The 23,693-nt window shown below is 27.8% G+C and overlaps 2 protein-coding genes across 6 annotated transcripts in view; one reads left to right on the top strand and one right to left on the bottom strand.

Moving 5' to 3' along the window:
- The window catches only part of LOC100574941 (connectin), a 299,097-nt gene that overhangs the window by 206,300 nt on the left and 69,104 nt on the right, over nucleotides 1-23,693 (top strand). The window contains exons 5-6 of one of the 5 annotated variants that reach the window (XM_029487729.1): nucleotides 1,526-1,697; nucleotides 1,773-4,948. The exons of 3 other annotated variants lie outside the window; for them this stretch is intronic. In XM_029487729.1, coding sequence (XP_029343589.1) covers nucleotides 1,526-1,663 — 138 coding nt within the window. In that variant the 3' untranslated portion in view covers nucleotides 1,664-1,697; nucleotides 1,773-4,948. Of the gene's footprint in view, nucleotides 1-1,525; nucleotides 4,949-23,693 lie in introns of those variants that run through there. One more of the 5 variants, XM_029487727.1, reaches the window with a different exon arrangement.
- On the bottom strand, nucleotides 13,902-19,129 carry LOC100570603. Its single transcript, XM_003245625.4, has 2 exons — nucleotides 17,028-19,129; nucleotides 13,902-14,185 (listed from the first exon to the last, which is right to left on the bottom strand). The coding sequence occupies exons 1-2, from the start codon at nucleotides 17,244-17,246 to the stop codon at nucleotides 13,988-13,990; spliced, it is 417 nt and encodes a 138-aa protein (XP_003245673.1). The 5' UTR covers nucleotides 17,247-19,129; the 3' UTR covers nucleotides 13,902-13,987.

Genomic DNA, 23,693 nt, shown 5'->3' with positions numbered 1-23,693 from the left:
TGAAAATCAGAAGTTTATATCGAGACGGTACATTCCATTAATAGCACAAAAAATCTTAAGACATTAAAAATGTGGTCTTTAAGTATATTAAAAAATTCCAAGAATCAGAATTTGAATATATTTGCCAAATAATATTACCTATAGATAGTTTTGATATTCGCCTATTACTGTTTGTTTAATTTTTGTGGATTGATTTTGTCGTCGGTATCTACATAATTTTTTAGACAGGTCGATTTAATTTATCGAAAAGGATAAGCATATTTTAATATCGTACTTGATTTAAATAATAAACTATATTCCACGAAATGCTTTGTATTTTAAACCGTGCAACGATTATCACACCGAAAAATTTCGATTATCATCATCGTGCACGTCCAAAAACAACAGGTCTCATTTCTAATTCGTCAATACTTGACACACCTATCGAAGAGCAGCATATTGTATGCTACATTTTTGAATTAATCATAAAAACAGCCAGGCGCACTTCTATAAGTTTTAAGTCAGTGTACATAGATGTGGGTCATTTTCGTTATTTCACAATGTCGACTTTACTAAGTATATGAAGAAAAAAACGTAAATTCAGGGCGGTGGATTTCGTCTTCGTATAATACACCTAATACGGAGTAGTCCAATTTTTGTATAACTATAGATTATCTGTACGACGCACGCAGTAAATATATTATATTATAATTTGTTGAGATAAAATTAAAAATCAAATATCGTATAAAGATCACTTTATATTTCAGTGTCTTGTATTCGTTTTGAACAATAATAATTAATATCCGCAGATACAATAATAGTTATATTGTGTACACAATAATTGTTAAGATTACATTTAAGTATGAACAAAATTCGCGGTTTTTAATCGGTACGAATTAACCTCGTTCGCGTTGTTCGGTTACCGCTCTGTGAGGGACGAAAATATTATAATCGAGCGAACGGAATAATAATTACAAGGAATAACAATTTTACGAAAAGGATTTAAATTAGCGACGTCGTCGCGGCGACATTGTCACGTGTTTCACCCCCTTGTCCTTTGACCTAATACCCATGTCCCATACTTGGTGTGCTTTAACGTTGACCGAAAATCGTCGTTTGTACGCACCGAATACGCTCCCTTTTCAATATAAGTTTTGCGACGATATTGGTGTTTTAAATAACACCTATTGTTATATGTTTAACACCGAGATTATCGATAATATACCACTCGACCTACTGAAAACTAAATTATGCATTTATTCATAGCCGTGTATTCAATGTTTAAAAATGTTTTAGTTTATTTCCACATTAATTACCTATAGGGTAATACCTTGTGTAAACTACTGTAAAGCAATACTAATTAATTACATTATCCTCTCTCACTTTCTAATAATATAGTAATATACATGCAATTTATTATTCTGTGTTAGAAAATGTCTACAAAGTTACATCATAATATTATTCTCAAATAATGTTTGTTCCAAGTTCATACCTCATTGGATTTCGAGAATTTTAACCTAGTATATTTTTTCATTTTTGTTTTTAGGTTAGAGACTGTATAGAACGCACAACAGTCCAACCTTCGCAATCCTATCCGAGAATTTTCGCTAATAGTACAAATAACAATATATTTTTTCGTACACACAGATGTACGGTCAACTTCAGTAAGCTGATGTGTAACTGACACTTTAAAAGGTTGCAGTTTCGGATCTTTCACAGTAATTAATCTTGACGCGTTGATTTCTTTACAACTCATTGTTGTGAAAGTTTTCCTAACGATTTTTTTGCTCTAGGACATTTAAGTAATGGCACGTATGTATAGCTTTCAATATTTCGGATTGCTGCTGCTGTGTACATGGTCAACGCAAAAGGAATAGTATATTTTGTCGCGAAAGAATATGGTTTATTTTCTATAAAATAAAAATAATATAGCAGATCTAATATAATATATATTTTAAAAATCGTCAATAAGCGTTTGTAAAGTGAATCCAAAATCGAACAAAATATATTTTATACAACGTATATTATTATGACGGAATGATTCTTTCTCGTCGCAGCGAACATTCGATATTCTTTGACCTTGCCTAGCAGTTATAGTTATCCCGACATTTCTGCACTCTGCCTTATACGTTGGGTCGGATAGTATTCCAAGATAAAAAAAAATAAAATTATGATAATGTTGTATTTGCGAACGTGTCTTTTGCGTCGCAGTCATAAGAAAATTTACACTTTTCTGTAATCGAAATCATTCTAAAGGCGCAACATGACATTGGAATTACTAATGCTGCTTAAATACTGTCAACACTAGTGGACTAGAATATATATATACTGTTGCGGTACATTACGGTTTGTTTTCTGTAAAATACAAAATGTAACATGTTATAACAGACGCAAACATTCGATACTCTTTGACCTTACTAAGTCTAGTAGGTAGCTAGTTAGGTATCCTGCACTCTAACTTATAAGATTGGTTAAGTAGAGCGTGCTCTGCGATCAAAAAAAAAAAATCATTTTATATTATAATTATGATACTGTCGTGTTTGTGAATGTGTAATTGTACGTTGCGGTCACGATAAAATGTGCGTTGGTCCGTAGTCGAAATCATTTTAAAAGCGCAACATGCACATAATATATTATATTATTATGTTGTTATTATTATACATACCTATATAGGCGCATTACACACGTGTAATACACACCTCGAAAATGATGAGTTACAGCCACTGGCTACAAATCAATAGGTATATTATATCTGTCATGATATTATTTTGAAATTATTATCCATAAAATACATAATATATATGTGTGTACAGAGCGAGGTACCGCATTCTCGAGCGTTAGCCTCGTGATAAAAACCGGAAAACAACGTGGCCCTACCTGTATATGGCATACAAAATATAAATATATATTATTATATATTGTTGTAGGACTGAAAAGCCGACAGACTATAATAATAATTTATCGCGACGAAAAAGAAAGCTGGGCCGTTGAAAAAAATATATGCCGTTAAAAAAAAAAATACGTTTACGGGGTACTTTTATCACGGACGCGCTGACGTTCTATATTATGTAATATTATATATATATATATATATTATTATTATAATGACGTATGTGAAACATAATTTGTATCATCATTTAGTGCAGAAAAAGGTCATGTCCATTTTTATAATTGTTATATTCGATTTTTGTATACACTATGTATCACTTTCATATACCTCAATTTTTTCCTAATAACGAATTTTGGAATATAACATATTATTTATGTTACATATTATTTTTTTTGAAAATATGGTTTTAATAGTGCTTAGGTTCCGATTAAAATCAGATTTTGAATGACTGCGTTATTAAAAAAGAAAAAGTGAATGAGCATGCTTAGTGAATCACCCTATATATACTACCAATGTACGTCATCATTTATTATAAAAATAAGTACCTATATAATATCCAATAATTTATTGCAACAATTGTACAGCTGTAAGTAGAATATACACATTTATAATAATATAGTTATATCTGCAGCGGCGTACGCGCGAGTGCAGCAAAAGGAACATGTCCCCAATTATTTTATTATAATTAATGAGAAAAATTCACAATTTTTTATGTGATTCAAACGGTAGTATCACCTTATTATTATTCGTTGTTCATAAAAATAACGTAAAAATATTTATTTTTTATTTAATGCAAAAATAATAGGTCGTTTACTATTAGGAGAATGACCAATTTCAGAATGGGGGACATCTTATTTTAAGTCAATGCGACTAATGAAAATAATACTTCATTAAATAATATTTGAGTTTTAAACACTATTACTAATTAGGTTATATACGTAAATTGTAAAATTTAGTTGAATCGGAGATAACAAAATAAGATACAGTTTTAAGAATCATGGAACTTTGGTTAAGTGTATTATATCTGCGTTATCCGGTTACGATAATTGATTTTTAAAGCGCGTTATATTTTCTCCTGTTCTGAATTTGTAATTCATAACAAAAATCGTACAATTATTATTGTGCTGTTTGTGCATATACATTTAGTGTAGTTCAACGGAAATTCACACACCACCCCTATCCGGCCAAATTAATTGATTGCAAGTGATCAGTGAGGTGTTAATGCATGACGTTGTGCCAACCACCCTCCTCTCCACCTTCAAAAGAATAAATCGACTCAGAAGTCTTACCAAAAATTAATATCGCATATAGGTATCCTGTAAACAACACAAAATTTCGTTTTAATAATTTTATGTAAAATTTAAAAACTTCACGACACGCGAATAGAAGAATGTATACCTAGGTAATAGCCGCGAAACGGTGAGTTAACCAGCCCGCCGTTACCCGAAGGCGGTCGGCATTTTTTATCAGATAGGTTTCATTTATAATACCTATAACGACGCGAAAAGACTGACAAAAATTAATTCTCGGCGCAATCTCTTTCGCACAATGTACACATCGCGTACTTGAGCAAATAGCAAATATATAAGCGCTTGCAATGTGTATAATATAATATTATGTTTTGCGCAAACAACAGACTGTTAACTGATTAACGTCATATCGCACGTCGTCGCGAAACAATCCGAAAAATATTATTTTACGCTTTTATAGTATCGTGATGATAAACAACATACGATATGGGTAAACAATAAATACTTGCCTAATTATATAATTATTATAGTTGTAGTAATTCGTATCCGTTCTTCTCGATTAAGGTTTGAACAATAAATACTTTAATAATTTATAGTTTTCAAATTACCGAAAGTATAAAACCGATATGAATGTCGATAATTATTATAGTTTACTAGCTGGTTTACCGTATTATCACAGAATAATTAATAAATAATTAATCTGTGGTATTATTTCATGTCTAAATTGTATATCTCTAATGATGCATAAATTGTGCTCCATTTAAGGCTGCACCTTATACACTCTATGTATAAGCTTCAGAATACATTTTTGTGTTCAAAAAAAAAAAAAGTGGATTAAAATGTGAACCTCTATTATAATATACAACTCCGCTTATCTACACTTTGATTTGTTATTAATAAAATATATTTATTCGAAATGCGTGTACGGATATGCCATCAAAATGTTTGGGAATGTTTAGTACTTTAAAATTAAAAATATACTTTTCCATTAAAAAATAAAAAAAACCACTACCCATAATAACAACAACAAAAAAAAAATAATTATACCTTTTATTAATAAATAAAAAATTAGATTTGCTTGTAAAAACGTAGTTGTACTTATTCAAACTACCCATATGAAACCATTATATCCAAAAGTAGAAAATGTATATTTTGGAGAATTTTTTTTTTTATTGAATAAATAATATAGTTACAATAAGTAAATTAATTTACCCCACTAAGCAGAGCTTGTGGCGAGGTAAATGAGTTGTTAGTATACAATAAAAAAAACTATATAATATTTTAATTTACAATATTTATAAAACTTATATCCTAAATAGTAGTATACCACTGTCCACTATACATAGAATTCACATATACCTAGTAAAAATTTTAATATACCGTTTCACGAGTGACCGCGACTATAATATTGTTATAATGTTTTCGTCGCATATTAGGTACATATTAAATTTGACGATCGTCGATATACATAGGCGCCGTTACATTATTGTACTTAACTACATTACTATCCAGATTAATGGCCTGAAATATCGATTTTGACTTTATTGAACGTAATTATTTTTAACAACGACAAACTGTTTATAATACCACTCTATACTTTATTATAATATATACGCGCGGCTTCGGCATAGAATATATTATATTATTATGCATTTTACGAGCGAGACACGACGCATTATTATTGTTGTTATTATTCTTACGCGGTCGTTGCACATGTTTTGCCTATACACTGTAATATTATTATTATTATTTCTGAGCTTACTGAGCTGGATCGCGTTGGGCACATGGCGTGTACAACACTGCTGCAGAATCATTATTATACACAATACACCTATATATAGGTATATACAATCTATATAGGTAGTAACGTTTCAGATGTAAATTAATATCGAAATCGTCTCGCCGCTGCAGTTGTGCAAGTACCTAAGTATTTTTCTTCTTCTTCTTCTTCTTCTTTGCGCTCATTCAGAGATTGCGATAAATGCTCTTTTGAGTTTTATGTAAATTAGAATTTACTCTATTATTATTCAAATGTCCTTGTAAAAATAAAAATCAATTTAAACAAAACGATTGAATGCTGCGCTGCAGTATTCCGGTAGAACAATATTATTATAAATAGTGTTTCTACTACTACGGGCATAATCACGCGCTGCGAATCAAAAGTATTATCATAAAATTGTTTTTAAATCTACGCCGAGCATTTTATTTTTTTTTAGTTTTATCGATCGATTTGGATTTTAGAATAATGCATTTGTTACGCACTGTGACCTTTTCCAACGGAAATAACATGAATACGGAAAAGATTTCAGTGATTATTTTTTCAACCATGTGTATCATATGTAAAAAAAATGATAACATGGCTTATTATGAATATTCAAAAATTTTGATTCGTATTTTCTCTTTTTTTTTCAAAATAACTCACCTGTATACCTACACATGACTGTAGGAGGTGTAGTCAATAAAAAAATATTATGTATATATATATATATATCAAAACTGCAGCATAAAGCATTGTAAATTTCAATTCTTTGCCGTTGTTTTATATTATAATATGTTGAATGAAACGTTTGAGTGTTATATATTTTACTTCTGTTTTTTTCGATTGCACATCTCTTCGAATTGCAGCTTTGTAGTTTCAGTTTGAAAATGTTTAAACTGAGAACAAAAAAAATTAGTTTTCTTTGATTCTTATTTGTGTTATACCTATTTGATAGCTGAAACGTAATATATAGGTGAACAAGCTGGTAGGTAGGTAAGTAGGCACCTAGCTAGATAGATACGTAACTACATAACTATTTTCTCGTGTATATAATTCTTTGAAAAAACGTATTACGTTTTCCTTTATCTAAAAAAATACGCAGCAGACATATTTTATTAAATTTAAAAAGATTTTTTTTATTATTACATAATATTTCACTCTGATATTATTTCTTCGAAATCAGATTAAAGACTAGAAAAGCATGAGGCCAAATTCATTTGGTCGAACGAAATTTATTTTGATTATAAAATACTAATCGTACATCATTCGAACGAATTAATCCTAGATAACTGATGTAAGACAGCTTTTTATTGTATATAAAATGTCATTAGTCATTATAATTTTTTTAAATATAATATTATTATTTTTAATTGTTAATATTGTTAAATATTTGAATGGTTTAAAATAAAATTAGCACTCTCACAATGGTGTACGCTCCTACAGAGTGCACACGTAGGTAGGTATATATGTGGTATATTATGTTTTATGCTATATTATTTTTAATATTATATTATATTGGAGTATATGTCATGGTAGGCTATATTATTTTTAATATTTTATTATATTATCGTTATTACGTATTGTTTGTACTACGGATTTGTCCTGCAAAACGAAAAAAAAAATGCCAAACGAACTAAATGAAAAATACCTCGTTGAAAAAATAAAACGAAATCCATTAATATAATTATACCGCTTGGCATTGTGGTTGTGGCGATTATTTTTAACGGGTTTTCGTGGCTATTAAAATGTCCAATACACCAATATTGAATTTAATAATTTAAACTCTTTTACTTGAACGATGATATTTTCTATACAAAAATATTTAAATCTAAATAACATGGATTTTAAACTCAGAAAATTTGAGCTTAGCAACAAATGCATTAAATATCTATAGCAGTGGTTTTCAACCTTTTTCACATTGTGGCACACTTCATCTCTTACAAAATTTTCGCGGCACACCAATACATATAAATATATAATTATAATACGTGAAGCATATGATGAAAATTATAAAACTAGGTATTAATAGATTTATCGCGGCACACTCCAAGGGTGCTCGCGGCACACCAGTGTGCCGCGGCACACCGGGTTGAAAACCACTGATCTATAGTATTAATATTAAATAACATTGTCTTTCAAACATTAGAAACACGAATTTAAAATAACTATTAACGTAGTTTTTGTTCTTCATATCTGAAATATCAATGTATTTTAGGTTTCATACAAAGTATGGTAATAAATTCTAAACTTTTGAATTTATTTTAACTGATATAGCGATATCAGCACTTTCAATTTAAAATATCATATCTTGTACCTACCTATGACGAAAAACTTATTTTTTCATCAACAGTATTTTGTTAGTTAATTTATTGTTTATTTTAATGTTAATTTATTTAGTTTAAAATAAAGTTTTCTACGTTTATTTATAATTTTAATAAGTTGTAGGAAAGAAAGTTAACTTTTCATTCGAACAAAAAAAAAACACAATGAAAAGTTGTGTTAAAAAGCTATACTAACAAATGGCATAGGTATAATAAAAAAGTGTTCATTAAACTGTGCTTTTGTTAGTCGTTATTTTTTTTTTATATCTTTTTTTTGCTGTTATTTTCATAAATATACACACAAAAATATATTTTTAATTAAATAAATATAAACAATTTAAAGTTTAAACTGTTCATGTTTCTTCTTTTAAAAAAAATTGGGATATTCTAGTTGGCTGGTTCGCATTTTGAGCAGGTGTCTCTAAATTTAAAAGCAATCATAATAACAATTTCATTCGTAAAGAATTCGGCGAAAACTCCTGTTTATCAAAAAATGAAAAAAAACAATATTTGGTCAAGAAATTGGTTTTAAAATAGATTGGCAAATAAATCAAAAACTAGTGAGGCATTCGAAAAATAACATTTCTTCACTCTATTCTACTATCTAACTTCGGTGTTGTATTTCCAATTCAGGCAGGTGGGAAGGTTTTTAGTAGAACTTTTCAAATATCTACCATACACTATCAATAAATTAAAAAAGTTCACTTAAAATTCTCACAGAAACCACATAAGTAGGTACTTACCTAATATTGTTTTTTTTATATATATAATATTATTTATAACTAGAAACTATTACACATTGCTCAGCATTTTATGAACTATGCAACACCAGTTATCTCTTATAGATAGTACCTACTGGTATAGCAGCAATTTCTAAATTCAATTTACATAATATAATATCACTATTCACTACTTCTAACGAAAGAAGATTTTCTACTGCACCTCTAAAAATCAATAGAACATTGGGCACTGTATTTTAAAACCACTTGTCAGTTGTCAGTTATTTCTATTTTTAGTACCTAAGTATTATAGTATGTTTACTTAAATGTTACCTGTAATATATTGAACCATATTTTGACAACAGCTATTTATTTTCGTTCTAAGTAAAATTAGTATCATATTGTATAGCAAATAATGAATAACAATCAGAAAATCAAATTATTATATTTTATAATTTGTGGTATTCAATTATACACTACCGACTGTTTTCGTCACGTTTGGTTTTCGTTATGCAATTAAGCAATTCTTAGTTTCCTAGAAAAAAAGAAGTAAACACAAAATATTAATTCATAGATATATTTTTGTTTTTATGAATATTAAAAATAATAAAAGATTTAATTAATAATTAATTTAATAAATGATTTGACGGTTCCGCTATAGCAGTAGCATGACTATATATATATTTAGTCATGAGCAATAGTACGTAATTTCGTTTCTAAAAGTATCTACTTTTAAATAAAAATAATTCGAACTGCCCATCAATGTTAAAAAATATATTATATAAGAATATTATATGTTCATTAAAATGTATGATTAATATCAAACACAAATATGAAGTCATCATTTTCCGTAATTATAATATCAAGAAAGACCATAGTAAGTTATTAAAAAAACAAGAAAAAGAGTTCATACAATTTCTCAGTCTATATTATAATCATTTGGTACCTGTATAAAGAAACATTATGACATCTTTGGAGTAATTCTTCTACATTTTCCTTCCAACATTTAAAATTTTCATATACTTTTAAAATTAGTTGGATAGATTCGTCGTTCATAATCCAAAATATAACAATATTTTTTTTTTCATTCAGAATATTACTCTATTGTGTCTTGTAAAATATTATACACGAATGATGGTCAAATTTGAATTTAATATTCAAAATTAAATATTTCCATACTTTCTAGGTATATATTACATTGTTTAAATATTCAATCTAGGTACAGATTATTAATTAGTTTTAAACCAAAGTCATCATTAAAGGTAAATATATTTCAAAAAGTATCGTATTATTTATGAATAGGTTTAAATCTTTTTAAGTATTATTTACATTATCCGTTTAAATTAATATTTAGTTCATTCACGGAAACGCTCTATCTGTATTTTTATATTTTTCCATAACAAACTACAACTTTTGTTGTTTATTCGATTATAAAATATAATTCGAGAACTTTTATTCTTCAGTATCTTTCAATAACGGTTCAAAAATTAATTTTTATTTACAAAAAAACGGACGAGAGTTTTATTGGTACAAGCAAAATGCTAGAGAAAACCTTAGAAAATCTAAGAACTCTTACATTATAATAATTGCGAAGAATACGAGAAGAAATATTGTTATATAATTTCTATTTATTTTTCTAGCTTACACACAATATGCTCTTAAATAACATTTGTTTTATATTTTAAATTGAAATAAAACTCTTTGTGAGTATATAATATAGGAGGTATATATGAGAGGTTATTATTATTTGAGAAAAATTTGCCATTTACATAAAATGTATTTGCCCTTACCAATTTTCTAGGAAATTTATTGTTGCGTATATTACCTATATGTAGGTAACTCATCATTAAATACATCAATGCTGAATAATAAATTGATTGTATGTTAACCTTTCCCCGTAAACATATTTTAGATTCTGAGCGGAGCGATGAATGTATTGGTTTTACAATGATGTGTATGTTGTTTTTTTTTCTATTCCTTTGAATTTTTTAAAATTCACAATAAATGGTAAATCACGTATGCCTAAATAATATTGTCTAAATAGTGAGTTCTAGAAAACAACATTTAACTATTACTTAAATAGTTTGTTTAATATTGCCCCTATTTTTATACTGACAATTTCCACAAAATAAATATTCAAATAATGTTTATATATTATTATAGCCATCTAGTATCTACTCATACATGATATAATTTATCACATTGTATAATATACAGCCCATGTGGCCATGTAGATATGCACCTGCTGTATTCCAGTAGAATCAAAACAAAAAAAAAAATCATTTGAACAGACATTTCCAATTCTATCTAGTGAAGATTTTCGCATAATATGATTTAATAAACTTCAACAGACGGCTTTCTTATGTTGGACACTCGCAGCTTCCGTTACGATTTCTAGTATAACGCGATTGTGAATTTCACTGCAAGGACAGTATAATACGCTTAGCTGCATAAGCATAAGGCAAATTATTAAATGTGAACGTCATAGTAGGTCATACATATATGGTATATTCTAATGCATTAAGTAATTAAATATGTAATTATTAATCACATAGGTATTATGCGTGCATAAAATTATCTAAATAGTGAATTCTAGAAAATTACATTTACTTATTATGTAAATTGTTTGTTTAGTATATAAATACCACAAAGGCAATATTACCATACAATAATATCAATACATTTTTAAATAATTTATTTATATTATTTCAACCATCTACTCACGCATTATATATCACATTGTATAATATACGACCCATGTAGGTAAGTAAAATTAAAAAAAAAAAAACGTTTAAACACTTTAAACAGACATTTCCTAATTATTTTTGGGTTAAGATTTTCGCATAATATTATTTAATAAATTTCAACAGACCGTTTTTTAATGGAGGAGACACGCAGCTTCCGTTACGATTATTTCTGGTAACGATTGTGAATGTGGACTGCTGCAGCGACAGTGAATACGCTTAACTCCATAAGCACAATTCACGACAATAATATGTGTACATCACGTAAGATATAAAATATAGTACTATAACGACTTACAATGCGATACGATGCGTTTTATTTTGTTGTATGTATTATTTTTCAAGTATTGAAAATATCCGGTTTCCCCATCCCACCGGAACCGTCTATATATTTCCGTTAGAATAAAATCTCGTTTACTATATCCATTTATTCAAAAATCTATTTCGACGAAGTTCTAAATCTTATTTTTGACAATTTTTTGTTTACATTATGATCGGTTGTACAACACCGCGTATCAGGTATATATGTACGGCGTATTGTTGTATAATATATATTATTATATTAAGTATTTTATTTTATTATATTATTATACATGTATACCGGGTTCAAACTTTAAGTTAATTTTGTACGTACTAGTTTTAAGAATGAGACAAAAAACATTTTCGACTTTAAATTTAAGGACCACCCCAATGCACTTACCCGTTTTTTGTATATATTTGTTCTTACAATAATAAAAATATATCAAACGATTAAGGGTTGGATATATGTATACCTAATATATAAATATAAATTATCAAAGTTTTTTCACGGTTCATTAATTCTATGCGAAAAACAAACAATATATTATGATATTATATATTATCTACAAAATATGGATAGCGAAAAACTCCGATTTCGTTTATTCAACAGTAGATACTTACAGTACTTAGTTGGAATAATATATATTACGTGCATGTCATCTCTACAACTGAAAGAAAAATGGAATACAACATCTATATGTGTAAATTTAACCTTTAAATGCTGAATGTTCAATTTATGTAGTCATGTAGATAATTTATAAAAATCAAAACACATTATTGTTTTCCCGCAAAATAATTTAATATCACAGGTTAGGTATAATAAACGTATCTTATCACAATACATATCTAACTAAGACTAAATGTAAATCATGGTTATAAGTGGTTATAGTAACTAGAAAAAAAGATTATAAACAATATTAATACAGTAGAACAACAATTTTATTCAAACATATAATTAAACTAACCTATACATTTCACGTCAAAACCTTAAGTACACGTATATATAGCATGTATAGTAACAATAAAATCATATTAAAAATTGAATAGTTCAATTGGACATTAGGACAAAAATGGCCCAACGGTTAAAAAACACGTAAAATCATCGGTACCAATAAAATAATGACATGTAGAGCATATATAACCAAACAAACAGATAAAATAAAATATAAAAAAATCATTTTCGTAATATTTTATTTAGACAAACACATTGTTTGGCCTTTAAATGTGCAACAATAACTTTTCTTTCGAAAAAATCCAAACACTCAATACAATACAAATACTCATCATCGAAGGTATATTGGCTTAACGCCTTAACAATGAAGCGTTGTTGTTTTTTCTTCTTTTAAAAATCTCTCATTTGAATACAAATTTCATATAGCATACATAGTTAAGGTCATTGCATACAGGGCAATGTTTTTAACAGCAATTATTTCAAAAAGTATCATAGTGGAAATGAGCGCTTTACATTTTGCGAGGTTCCCTTCTTCACACGTCACTTCTTACCAAAGCTTTAAATGTTTTTACAAAACAATTCATATCTTATTATTATGTAATATATATATATTCAGCTTTTGTCAATAGGTCCTCGAGGTAAAGAATGTAAAAGATACATTCGAATCAAAACGAATTGTTTTGTACTTTGAAAATGTAAAATGCCAATATTGCCAAGTTTAATAGATATTATATTATAAGTACCTATTTCATATATAATATAGTCTATAAGTCATAGAATGCAAAACTGCAGAAGTGGAATATAAATTATTCTTCAAAATTGAAACATTGTCAAGTGAACACTATTATTCTCCATTTTTCCGAGAAAAATGTATACTTACGATAATATATAATTAATGTTATAGGTATTTTATTTTATTTCTTCCGATTCATTTTATGATATTATTATGTTTTATCCCCATAAAATATTATACATAATACACCTAACGTTTTTAATTATCTATTTATATTTCATATTATTTAAAATAACATTGAAATAACACTGTGGTATACGTATAATACTAGGTATATATTTTATGTCTCCGTGTCGTCTACTTCTTCCAAGTATTTTCCGTAACTGTGTTTGATTTTTGTGATAATGTGTCGGGGTAAATTATTATGCATTAATCTCAAAACTTTTTGATTGGGTCCAATCAAAAGCAGGGCGTCGGTAAAGTACTCTGCGGCTAAATCGTCGTCGTCGTTGTCCATGGCATCCACCGCTGCGTTTATCTGCAACAATAAACTCTAAACTCGACTACTCACGAACTACCCGAAGGATTATTAATTTACTGTACACATATTTGGTACACAGCGTGGAGATTATGATGTTAACGGTAAATTAAACGCGCATTAGATTACAATTTAAAATTGTATACAATTAATACATCACAAAACTAATTCTATAAAACGCCTAGGTAGGTAAGATAATATTTCTGTAATTTAAATAAAATATATTCAATATAATAGAAAGTCATAAACATTGTGGTATGAATTTTTTTTAAAAAACATTATCATAATCTGACTAATCAATATGCGTATTAAAATGAATACGATTTTGATACATATAATACAAAATCTTAAATATTTTCATGCTGTTACGTATGATAAGTGTCGAGATATAATAATTTAATGTTAAAATCTCAATAAAGAGAAAAAAATAATAATATTTCGTACTTTGTGTTTAATTGAGTCTTAAGATATTATTATTAATTATTGCCAGTTCAGCCAAATTTTCCCTTTTCCTAAACTTTCGAAACGCTAATATTAATTACCACCATACATAAAATTATACTCAATTTCTGTATGCGTGAATAAAGACTAATTTTCGAATCTATATAATATGTGAATTACACAGTGAAGTTAAAACATTTCCGGAATAATAAAAATAAACGTTTACCTAGTGTTCACTATTCAGTGACGACGGACATTGTTTTTATGCGATTTTCTTCTTATCCTCGATGTTAGAGACATACTATGTTATTGTGAAGTGTATTATAATATATTAATCCAAATAAATAGATAATTTTTATAGTAGGTTAAATTTGTAACGAGTGTTGACAGGTTGACCTCGGTAGCTGTTTTCGGAATTCACAAAAATGTAAGTAGGTACCAGTTATTATTTTCCGCATCAAAATGTACAAATTTCCCTCAACATATTATATTATTGGTACATGATCATAATACTGATTACAGAATATATATACGATATTTATAGTAATAAGTTGTATATATATTATGGAAGTTCGTTAAAAAAATAGTTACCTAGTCTTTATTTTACAAACATAATATTAATTTATAAATTTAACTTTATCTTTTTTTCTTTTGAAAAATTACATTGCATGCCTCATTGTTATAAAATATATTTTTTTTATTTTTGTATTATACGCATTATATTTTAGTTTCATTTATTCACATATCAATTACCTAGCTCATTTTACGCCAGGTGTGGTACACTCGTGGTAATCGTGTATTTGGGGAAATTGGAAGCTTAAAAAAAAGGTAATTGTGAGAGCAACCGGTAAGTTATGCCCCCTTACGCACAATTAGGTATTTTATTATTTCATCACACAAAAACATAATAATAATATATAATGCATTTTACTATCCATAAAAATATATTATACTAATTGATATGGGCGTATAGAATTTCGAATGAAAATCCGCGATGTTCGTCCGAAAAACTATACGCTAGACTCTATCCATCGTAAAAAGGGTTTCGTGGGATTCATAACGGGCGCTCAAATTATAAAACTATATTATAATATACCTACCACAACATTATGATAAATATGTATGAACCCGAAATTCCGATCTCACGCTGAATTAATATATGTACACTCGCCCGCGTGCGTCCCAAGAGTAGGCTCATTATATTATACACAGGTAGGTACATAAACGTAAGTACCATCAAACATTTACCACTCGCATAGTATTACGTAACGGTTCGTATTCCACGCAAAATTAATCTCGTTTATGGTAAAAATTCAATTATACACGCGCGTGTCCCTTGACTCTATACACGTCGTTATAATATACGTAGATATTATAATATACACTGCTATGTATATATATATAGGTAGTACCTATTTCACAAACACATATTATTTATGATAAAACTAACAAATACGTATACGGGTTACGCGCGTTGTATTTTTCGAAAATATCATAAAACATAAAAATATTCTTTTGTTTTCATTTGAAAATATAATTTTTTTTTACACGTCGTATGTATTATATACTGCAGTTTACGGTTTTGCCTTTTATTATTTTATTTATTTATAATTATTAATAATAATAACGATTTATTATTAACAGTAATAATTATTTTACATCTTGTTTGTTGTTTTGACTCTGCGTGCGTAAGGAAATGGCTTTTTTCGTTTGTTAAATAAAAAGTAATTATTACTTTTTGATGAAAACAAATTTCCTTAAAGAGAAAAGTTTTTTTTACGTATTTTTATGTGAGGTCTGTGATTTTTCAAGCGATTCCTCTTCGTTTATTTAGCTAATCCTTTTACCGGGGTAGAGTGGGTTAGGTAGTATAATATTATATAAATATATAATAGAGTAGATTAAACGTAATGGAAAATATATTTTTCAATTTATTATAAGAATTTAAAATATAACTTAATAAAACATAGTCGATTATCTTAATCAGACTAACAAGTCGAAAACTTAATCGACTATTAATATATGATCATTTTATAGACGATATAAAAGCGATTTCAAAGTAATTCCTATTAGGGATGTTCGTTGCTACTTGCTAGGCAAATAGAGGTTACTTTGAAGTACGATTTCCCAAAAAAAAAAAAAACGATCAGATTTTAGCAATGCAAATTATTAGTAATTTAATATATAATCACTTCTATCGTGTATTATTAAAGCTAATGAGTTTTTACTCAAATTTCAAATTAGTTAGGTATTTTTTTTAATTACCAGTAAAATGACGTAATGAAATTTTAAATTTTAAAAAGACACTGTATACATATAGGTAGGTACCTACTTTAAGACTTTAATAAAGTAAATGAAAATGGATTTTATTCTTTGCTCGTTTGTAGTATTTCCAACCTACCTTGGTCTTGATAAAATTGTAAACCGGACGATAGCAAAAAACGATGTCGTCTATGACGTCCAGCTGTCTCACTATAGTCTTGGCCTTGTCCATGACGAGGTGCTTTTCGTCAACCTTGTGGTCTGCCGATCGAAACGTATACCAGACTATCAACAAATTCATCATTATTATCGCAATTGTATATACGGCATTAGAATTGTAGCAATTTTTGCAAGGCATGTTTTTTGCGTGTTTAAATGTGTTCTGTGTAAATAGTAGTATACTAGTATTGTTAATAACGACTTCTATAGTGATTTACGAACTGATAAACACGTTAATATAAATATATATTGTTATTTATTATAATATTTAAAAATGTATTTTAATTAATTAGTACGTCAGCTGAATCAACAAAAATCTATATCAGCATACGTTATAGAAGTGTTATTAGCAACAATTTATAAAAAACATCAAAGTGTATTCATGATTCATTGCAAAGTTAATGAATAGGTAATACAATATAATTAATGAAAAAAAATTCATGTTATTCGTTTCATCCACTTCTCGCGCATATTTTCAATTTGAAAAAAAAAGTTTGTTAAAATAAAAATCTAATGGGTTTATTGATTTTTAATATTACAATTTTATTAATAATTATTATTATGAATACCTATGCACCATTGACATAATACTAGATACAACCATGATTTTAGTTTACCTGTATTATCAGACTCTAGACAATGGATGCAATAAAACACATTAATATAACAAAGAGAATTAAGTTATAAAAATATTTAAAACGAAAACAATGCATGTCCGTCAAAAGTCAAACAATATTGTATAACCACATATTAGGTAATAATATAATATCATAGATGTATAACAATACACAGGACTAGATACTGTTGGATATACCTGTATTGTATAACATGGTATTATCATATTTTATCGCAATAATAATAGTAAAAATAATGATAACATAATATTACGACAAAATCAAAGTTGGTTGAATCAAAATTGTGTAAGGTTTCGTTTGTTACGTAGCAAGGGGCCGAGCCGTGATGCCGAAGAGTGATGGACTGAAAGATTTGAATGGTGAGTATTTGAGAAGGTTTGGCGAATTTCCAGATTTGAATACCATAGGTACGCCCCTAAATGGGTCTCAGTAAAGACTTGTAAAGTGTGGATTTTATGTGAATTGGTAGTTTGGATTTGAGTATAAGTTGAACCAGATAGAGGTGGTTTTTGCGCCGCGGAAGCAATGCGAAAGCAGATCCCGCGGCGTCGTCGGTTAAAACCGGAAAAAAAAAGAGGTGGTTATTGAGAATTTTTCGTTTGTACTTTAAATGTGGGCCTCAGCTTAGTCTTTTGTCTGTTAAAATTCCCAAATACTTTACCTGAGTCATTGTAGGTATCTCAACTCCTTGAAGTTGAAGGGAAGGGAGGTTATTTTTTCAAAGTGTAAATGGCACATGCAAAAGTTTTTCGGGATTTATAAAAATTCTCCACTTAGTTGCATAGGTTAGGTTATAGTTATTAAGACAAGGTGATTTTGGAGATACGTTCAATTATGATTAATATTTGATGAATGTTTTGAATAGTCGCTTACAATAGAACTTTTTACATAATATTATATACTTTTCTGACTTGTAATATACCTATAGGTAATAGCATTCTCGAGCTCCAGATAATAATCAAAAAAAGTTACATTAAGTTAATTAAAATTGTTTTTGATTAATTATATAATATAACTTCAAACCGTATGTAACCCATTAGTTGAAGTAAAAAAGAGAGTTTATAGACACGTTAGAACCATCTTCGTAAAACAAATCACATAGTAAGTTTCGTATACAATAATCCTTTATATAAGTAACTATTCTTCGCAGCACATTTTCTGATATAGTTCTACGTTATAAGTTTCCGTGTATTTTACGCTACATAATATAATATAATATCCCTGTTCCGTGAATAAGTCTTTTATTAAACCACAATATCGAAGCTATGAGTTTATTGCTCCAGAAACCAATTACATACAACAATATAATTTAAATGAAACAAATTTCAAATAAACTCACAATACAAAATATTGTTTAATATATAGGATGTCGCAACATTTATAATACAAAATATCGCTCATCCATGCAAACAATTTGATATTATGTAATTTTCAAATTATAATTTTTTTTGTTCAATATAGGTAGAAAATTTTATGAGGAATTTTGTATTAAATTTTCAAATCTTTGATATTAAAAGAAAAATTATTATGAATTTCTAACTCAAAGTAATTTGCAAAATGTTGTGATATTAACCAATTTTGCCGAAATTCTTCTTACAGACGCTCATAAAAAATTTTGGATTTACGCTCAACTTTTTTTTTATTTAGACTAATAACCTTAAGAAAAACCTAATATTAAATATTATAATTTTTTTTTTCAAAAGTAACATAATTTATCGATAGTAATTTTTTTTTTTTTAAAAACCGAACATATTTGCCTATAAATAGCCAAGATATTTTGAATATATTTTTATAATGTATAAGAAATGGACATAAAACATTTAAAGAAAATTTAAAACATCTACGATTGTTCATTTTTTAGTTACTGCAAAAAAACAAAATTTGATTTTGTCAAAAATGGGATTTGAGTATAAATTCCCGTTTTTTTGCCTACATTATTCTTTTTGCTTCATATTATACGTAATATATTATGTAAAGTGTTAAATTATATTAAAGAACTCTTATTTTTCAAAATGTTTAAGTGTAGGTGTGCAAATGATATACACCTATAAAATATGTATATTATTATTACTTCTTATTTCACTATCGAATAAGACGAGCAAATGTTTTAGTAAAATTCTTGAGATTAAATTATTACAGTTAAATATTTTTTAAGTTTTGGACTTTCAGTACTCCATATCTTACTCGGCCCTAGGTAATAATTGTCATTCAAAGTATTAATAAAATAATAATGAAAATGTATTTTGTAAACATACGAAGAGCACAATGTTTGATGATAATATATTATTATAATTTATAGTATAATATAACTATAGGTACCCATAGATCAAACTAATAAAGTTCAAATAATCAAACTGATCTTTTAGGCAGTTAGGCGTTCAAAAGTCAAATCCGTCTTGAGTGGCGAACACAGGGGGGTGGACCCCGGGTCCGGACCCCCCCCCCCTTGGCTTATGTCATAGTTTTATTTTTATTTTCAAAAGTTTCTGTGAAATGTTCATCGAAATTTATTGATTACTTTGATTATTACTTATTAGTTATTATTTATTAATTGATTAATAGCGCCAGTCGCCATTTACATATTGGTAACATAACAGTTAATGAAGAAATGATAGTATAAATGTGAAAATTATTGACAACATAGACAATAATATTATATTTAATATAATAATAACTAAATAATAATTATAAAAAGAAATTACTATGAAGTTAACAGCATCCTAATTCTAATTATTATTATTTCTAATTCTTATTAGATTAGATTTGGATAATCTTATTAGATTAAGGTATTTTGTTGATAACACGTCGAAACCGATAATAATTAATTGACATACATTGTAAATATAAATTTAAAAATGTAAATACTATAATTATGTGTTTTTTAGATTCTGAGTGAAACGATGAATGTATTGATTTTAATATTATTATTAGTATTAATTATTATTTTTATTTATTTTTATTTTGTATTTTTTTTTTTTGCATTTTTCATCACCATTTAGGACAGTAAATGCTTCGATTTTCTTCAACAGTATCTTTTCTGATAGGAAAGTGAATCTAGTTGGTACTTTGGGGGGTCAAAAGTAAAAATTTCCCAGTAGTTTTCAAAAGCGCCGTGAAAAACAAAAGAAAAATTAAGGAGAAATGGGAATTTTTACGCAAAATCTGTTTTCGAGAAAATTGATTTTGGTTTTTGGTGTAACTTTAAAACGAATGACTTTAGGTACATGAAATTTTCACTCGTTGTTTATATTTCCATTTTTAATACATGACCAAATTTTCAAAATATTTTGATTTGTTTTGAGCTGTTTACGGAAAATTTCAGTTTCCAATTTAATTAGTTTTTTTTTTCTATGAATGTCAATAAAACTTTATTTGTTGAGTAAAAATACTTGAAAATTTAATACAAGGCTCCTACTATATTATTACAATAACATTTGAAAAATATTAAAAATCTTTAGTCACAGTTTTTTTTTATTAGCATTTAAAACTCAAAAATTGACAAAATTTATCAAATTTAAAATTGAATAATTATTTTGTAGTTAAAATTTATAAAATGTTCAACTTTTATATCTAAAGATTGAAAATTTATAACAAGATTCCATGTAAATAGTTAATTCTGTTACCAAAAATCTAAAAAATACATAAGCACAGTTTATTTTTATACTTATTTTAAGTTCTAAATTTGGACGAAATTACATTTTAAAAAACCTAGAATAACTATTTCAGGTAGTTATTTTGTTGTGATTGTATAATATTATTCGTGGGTACTTGAAACTTATAAAGTATACTATTATATATCTATGATAGTATCACGGTTTGTTGTTGATGTATAACGCGTTATAAGTACCTAATGGATATTGTGATATGATTAATAATTTGGAATTTATTATAGGTCAATTTTTTTTTAATATCATAGATATAAGTATATAATATATCTTATACCTATACCTAGATTCAGTCTCAGAATCGTTTTTCTTATACAATGATATTATATCATTGAATTCAAATTTAATACCATCCATTATACAGTGACCCACTGACCCACTGACCCATCCTTATAAACCCAAAGAGTATGTGGATTTAAAGGTATGATAATTTTGGTAACAATATTTTACCTATGATATTTAAAAAAATATCTATTGTCATTTCTTTATTAAAAAACTATTATTAGTTTGATACTTCATCAATGTATTGAAGTAGGTATTCTTTCTATTCTTTCAATTCTAACGTATTCTTTCAAAACATTCCATTATAGCAAAATTATGGAAGTGTGGTAATAAGCTGAAAGTTGCAGTTGCATTAGGTCGTAACCCATACAATAACTTTAATCGTCGTTATCAACATAGTAATTTGTCGTTGTAGATTATAAGATTAATACTTTCCTAAAATACCATTCAGTACTTATCTAACGTGTAGATACTTATTTATCATGGATTTTTTTTTTTTTAGTTTAAGAAACCCTGATTTTTAACGACCGTACAAATATTCCACGCTCAAAACGCCCGTACCAATTTTCCGACAATCAATAATTTTCCATTCCAATTTAATTTCATCAGATTTCGTTTTACCCCATATTATGGATATACGTCAATGCATCGCGAGGTAATTCAAAGCGAGTAAATTCAACGCTAGTCAATTTATCGTCGTAAATTCTTCATGTACATTATCATCGTAATGCAAATTTCAAATGTATTACACGTATATAATTTATATATATACTATATAAATATAATATGAATTATTTTTCGTAGCATTATTTTTTAGTATTTTTTATCTCATAATTAATTTAATAACACAGTGTAGTTTACACAAAACCTGGAGTATGAAATATTTTTTATGTCAAGGGCCAAAAAATAAACATACATTTTTCGTGGCCTTTGAGTTTTTAAATATACGTAATTTTATTTTATTACGAATTGTATAACATCACATTTACTGTGAAAAAATGCGTGTATTATTATAGCAGGTATCTATTTATTATAAATTGTAATTGAAAATTATGAGTATTGATTCAAAATTGTACAACAATAATTATGCCATCTTTCCACTGCGTTATTTATCCTAGGCAAAACCTCCAAAATCAGTAAGTAACATTAATCAAATTCGAAATGTTATACTTAGGTGATGGTCTATTTTTTTGTCTGTCCTATCCAAGTGTCTTCAAAATAATTAAATGTTGGTGAAAGTAATTTGTCATTTCCGTTCAAATATTCGGTGTCCAACAATTTTTTATAAGCATCAATTACCACACTTGGTAAGTGGTAACTGTCTAATTTATAGCAAAAATGTTACATCGTAAGTAGATCTTTTTTGAAGACTTGTATCTCGAATTTTCGTCAAATAAATCGAGAGAAATTAACAAAACAACCTTTTAATTCTGCTTTGGGAAACTCTTAATTTATTGCAGCTTTTTCAAAGTCAACCACCACGGTGGTCTTAGGTCATGGTCCAGTTGTTATTGTTTTTAATGCTTGAAACATACGTCTATAAGTGTGTTCTTATTACCTATCTGGTAATAAGACGTATAGTAGTAAGACGTATAGTAGTAAGACGTTTGAGTATTGTACTGCAATTATAGTGGCACTGTGGTATACACTTGATAAAATAAAGATATGTCTCTTTTGACCGCATAATCTAACCACTATAGCTTCGGTCGACCGTGTGGTCCTTTCCCATGCATGTTGTTTACGAGTACTGTTTTTTTTACTATTCCGTTAACGGCTCACTTGACAAAAATATAAAGACGGAGAACTAGAAAATGTATCATTACAAAACCAACTGGCACATTATGTGGTAAGTTTTAGTAAAAGCCAAATTGAAAAAATGTATTTTTCAGGGATTGGGGGGGGTGATTTCCTGTCTTTGTCTAACACACGCGCAACATAAGAATTTAGACGTGTTTTTTGTCCAACGTACCGATTGATATAGTGAAGCGATAAAAATTCTGAAAA

Source organism: Acyrthosiphon pisum, chromosome A1 (genome assembly GCF_005508785.2).
Source record: "Acyrthosiphon pisum isolate AL4f chromosome A1, pea_aphid_22Mar2018_4r6ur, whole genome shotgun sequence".
NCBI classification, from domain to species: Eukaryota; Metazoa; Arthropoda; class Insecta; order Hemiptera; family Aphididae; genus Acyrthosiphon; species Acyrthosiphon pisum.
Note: the sequence above shows the minus strand (reverse complement) of the source record. Positions and strands in the feature narration are given on the sequence as shown.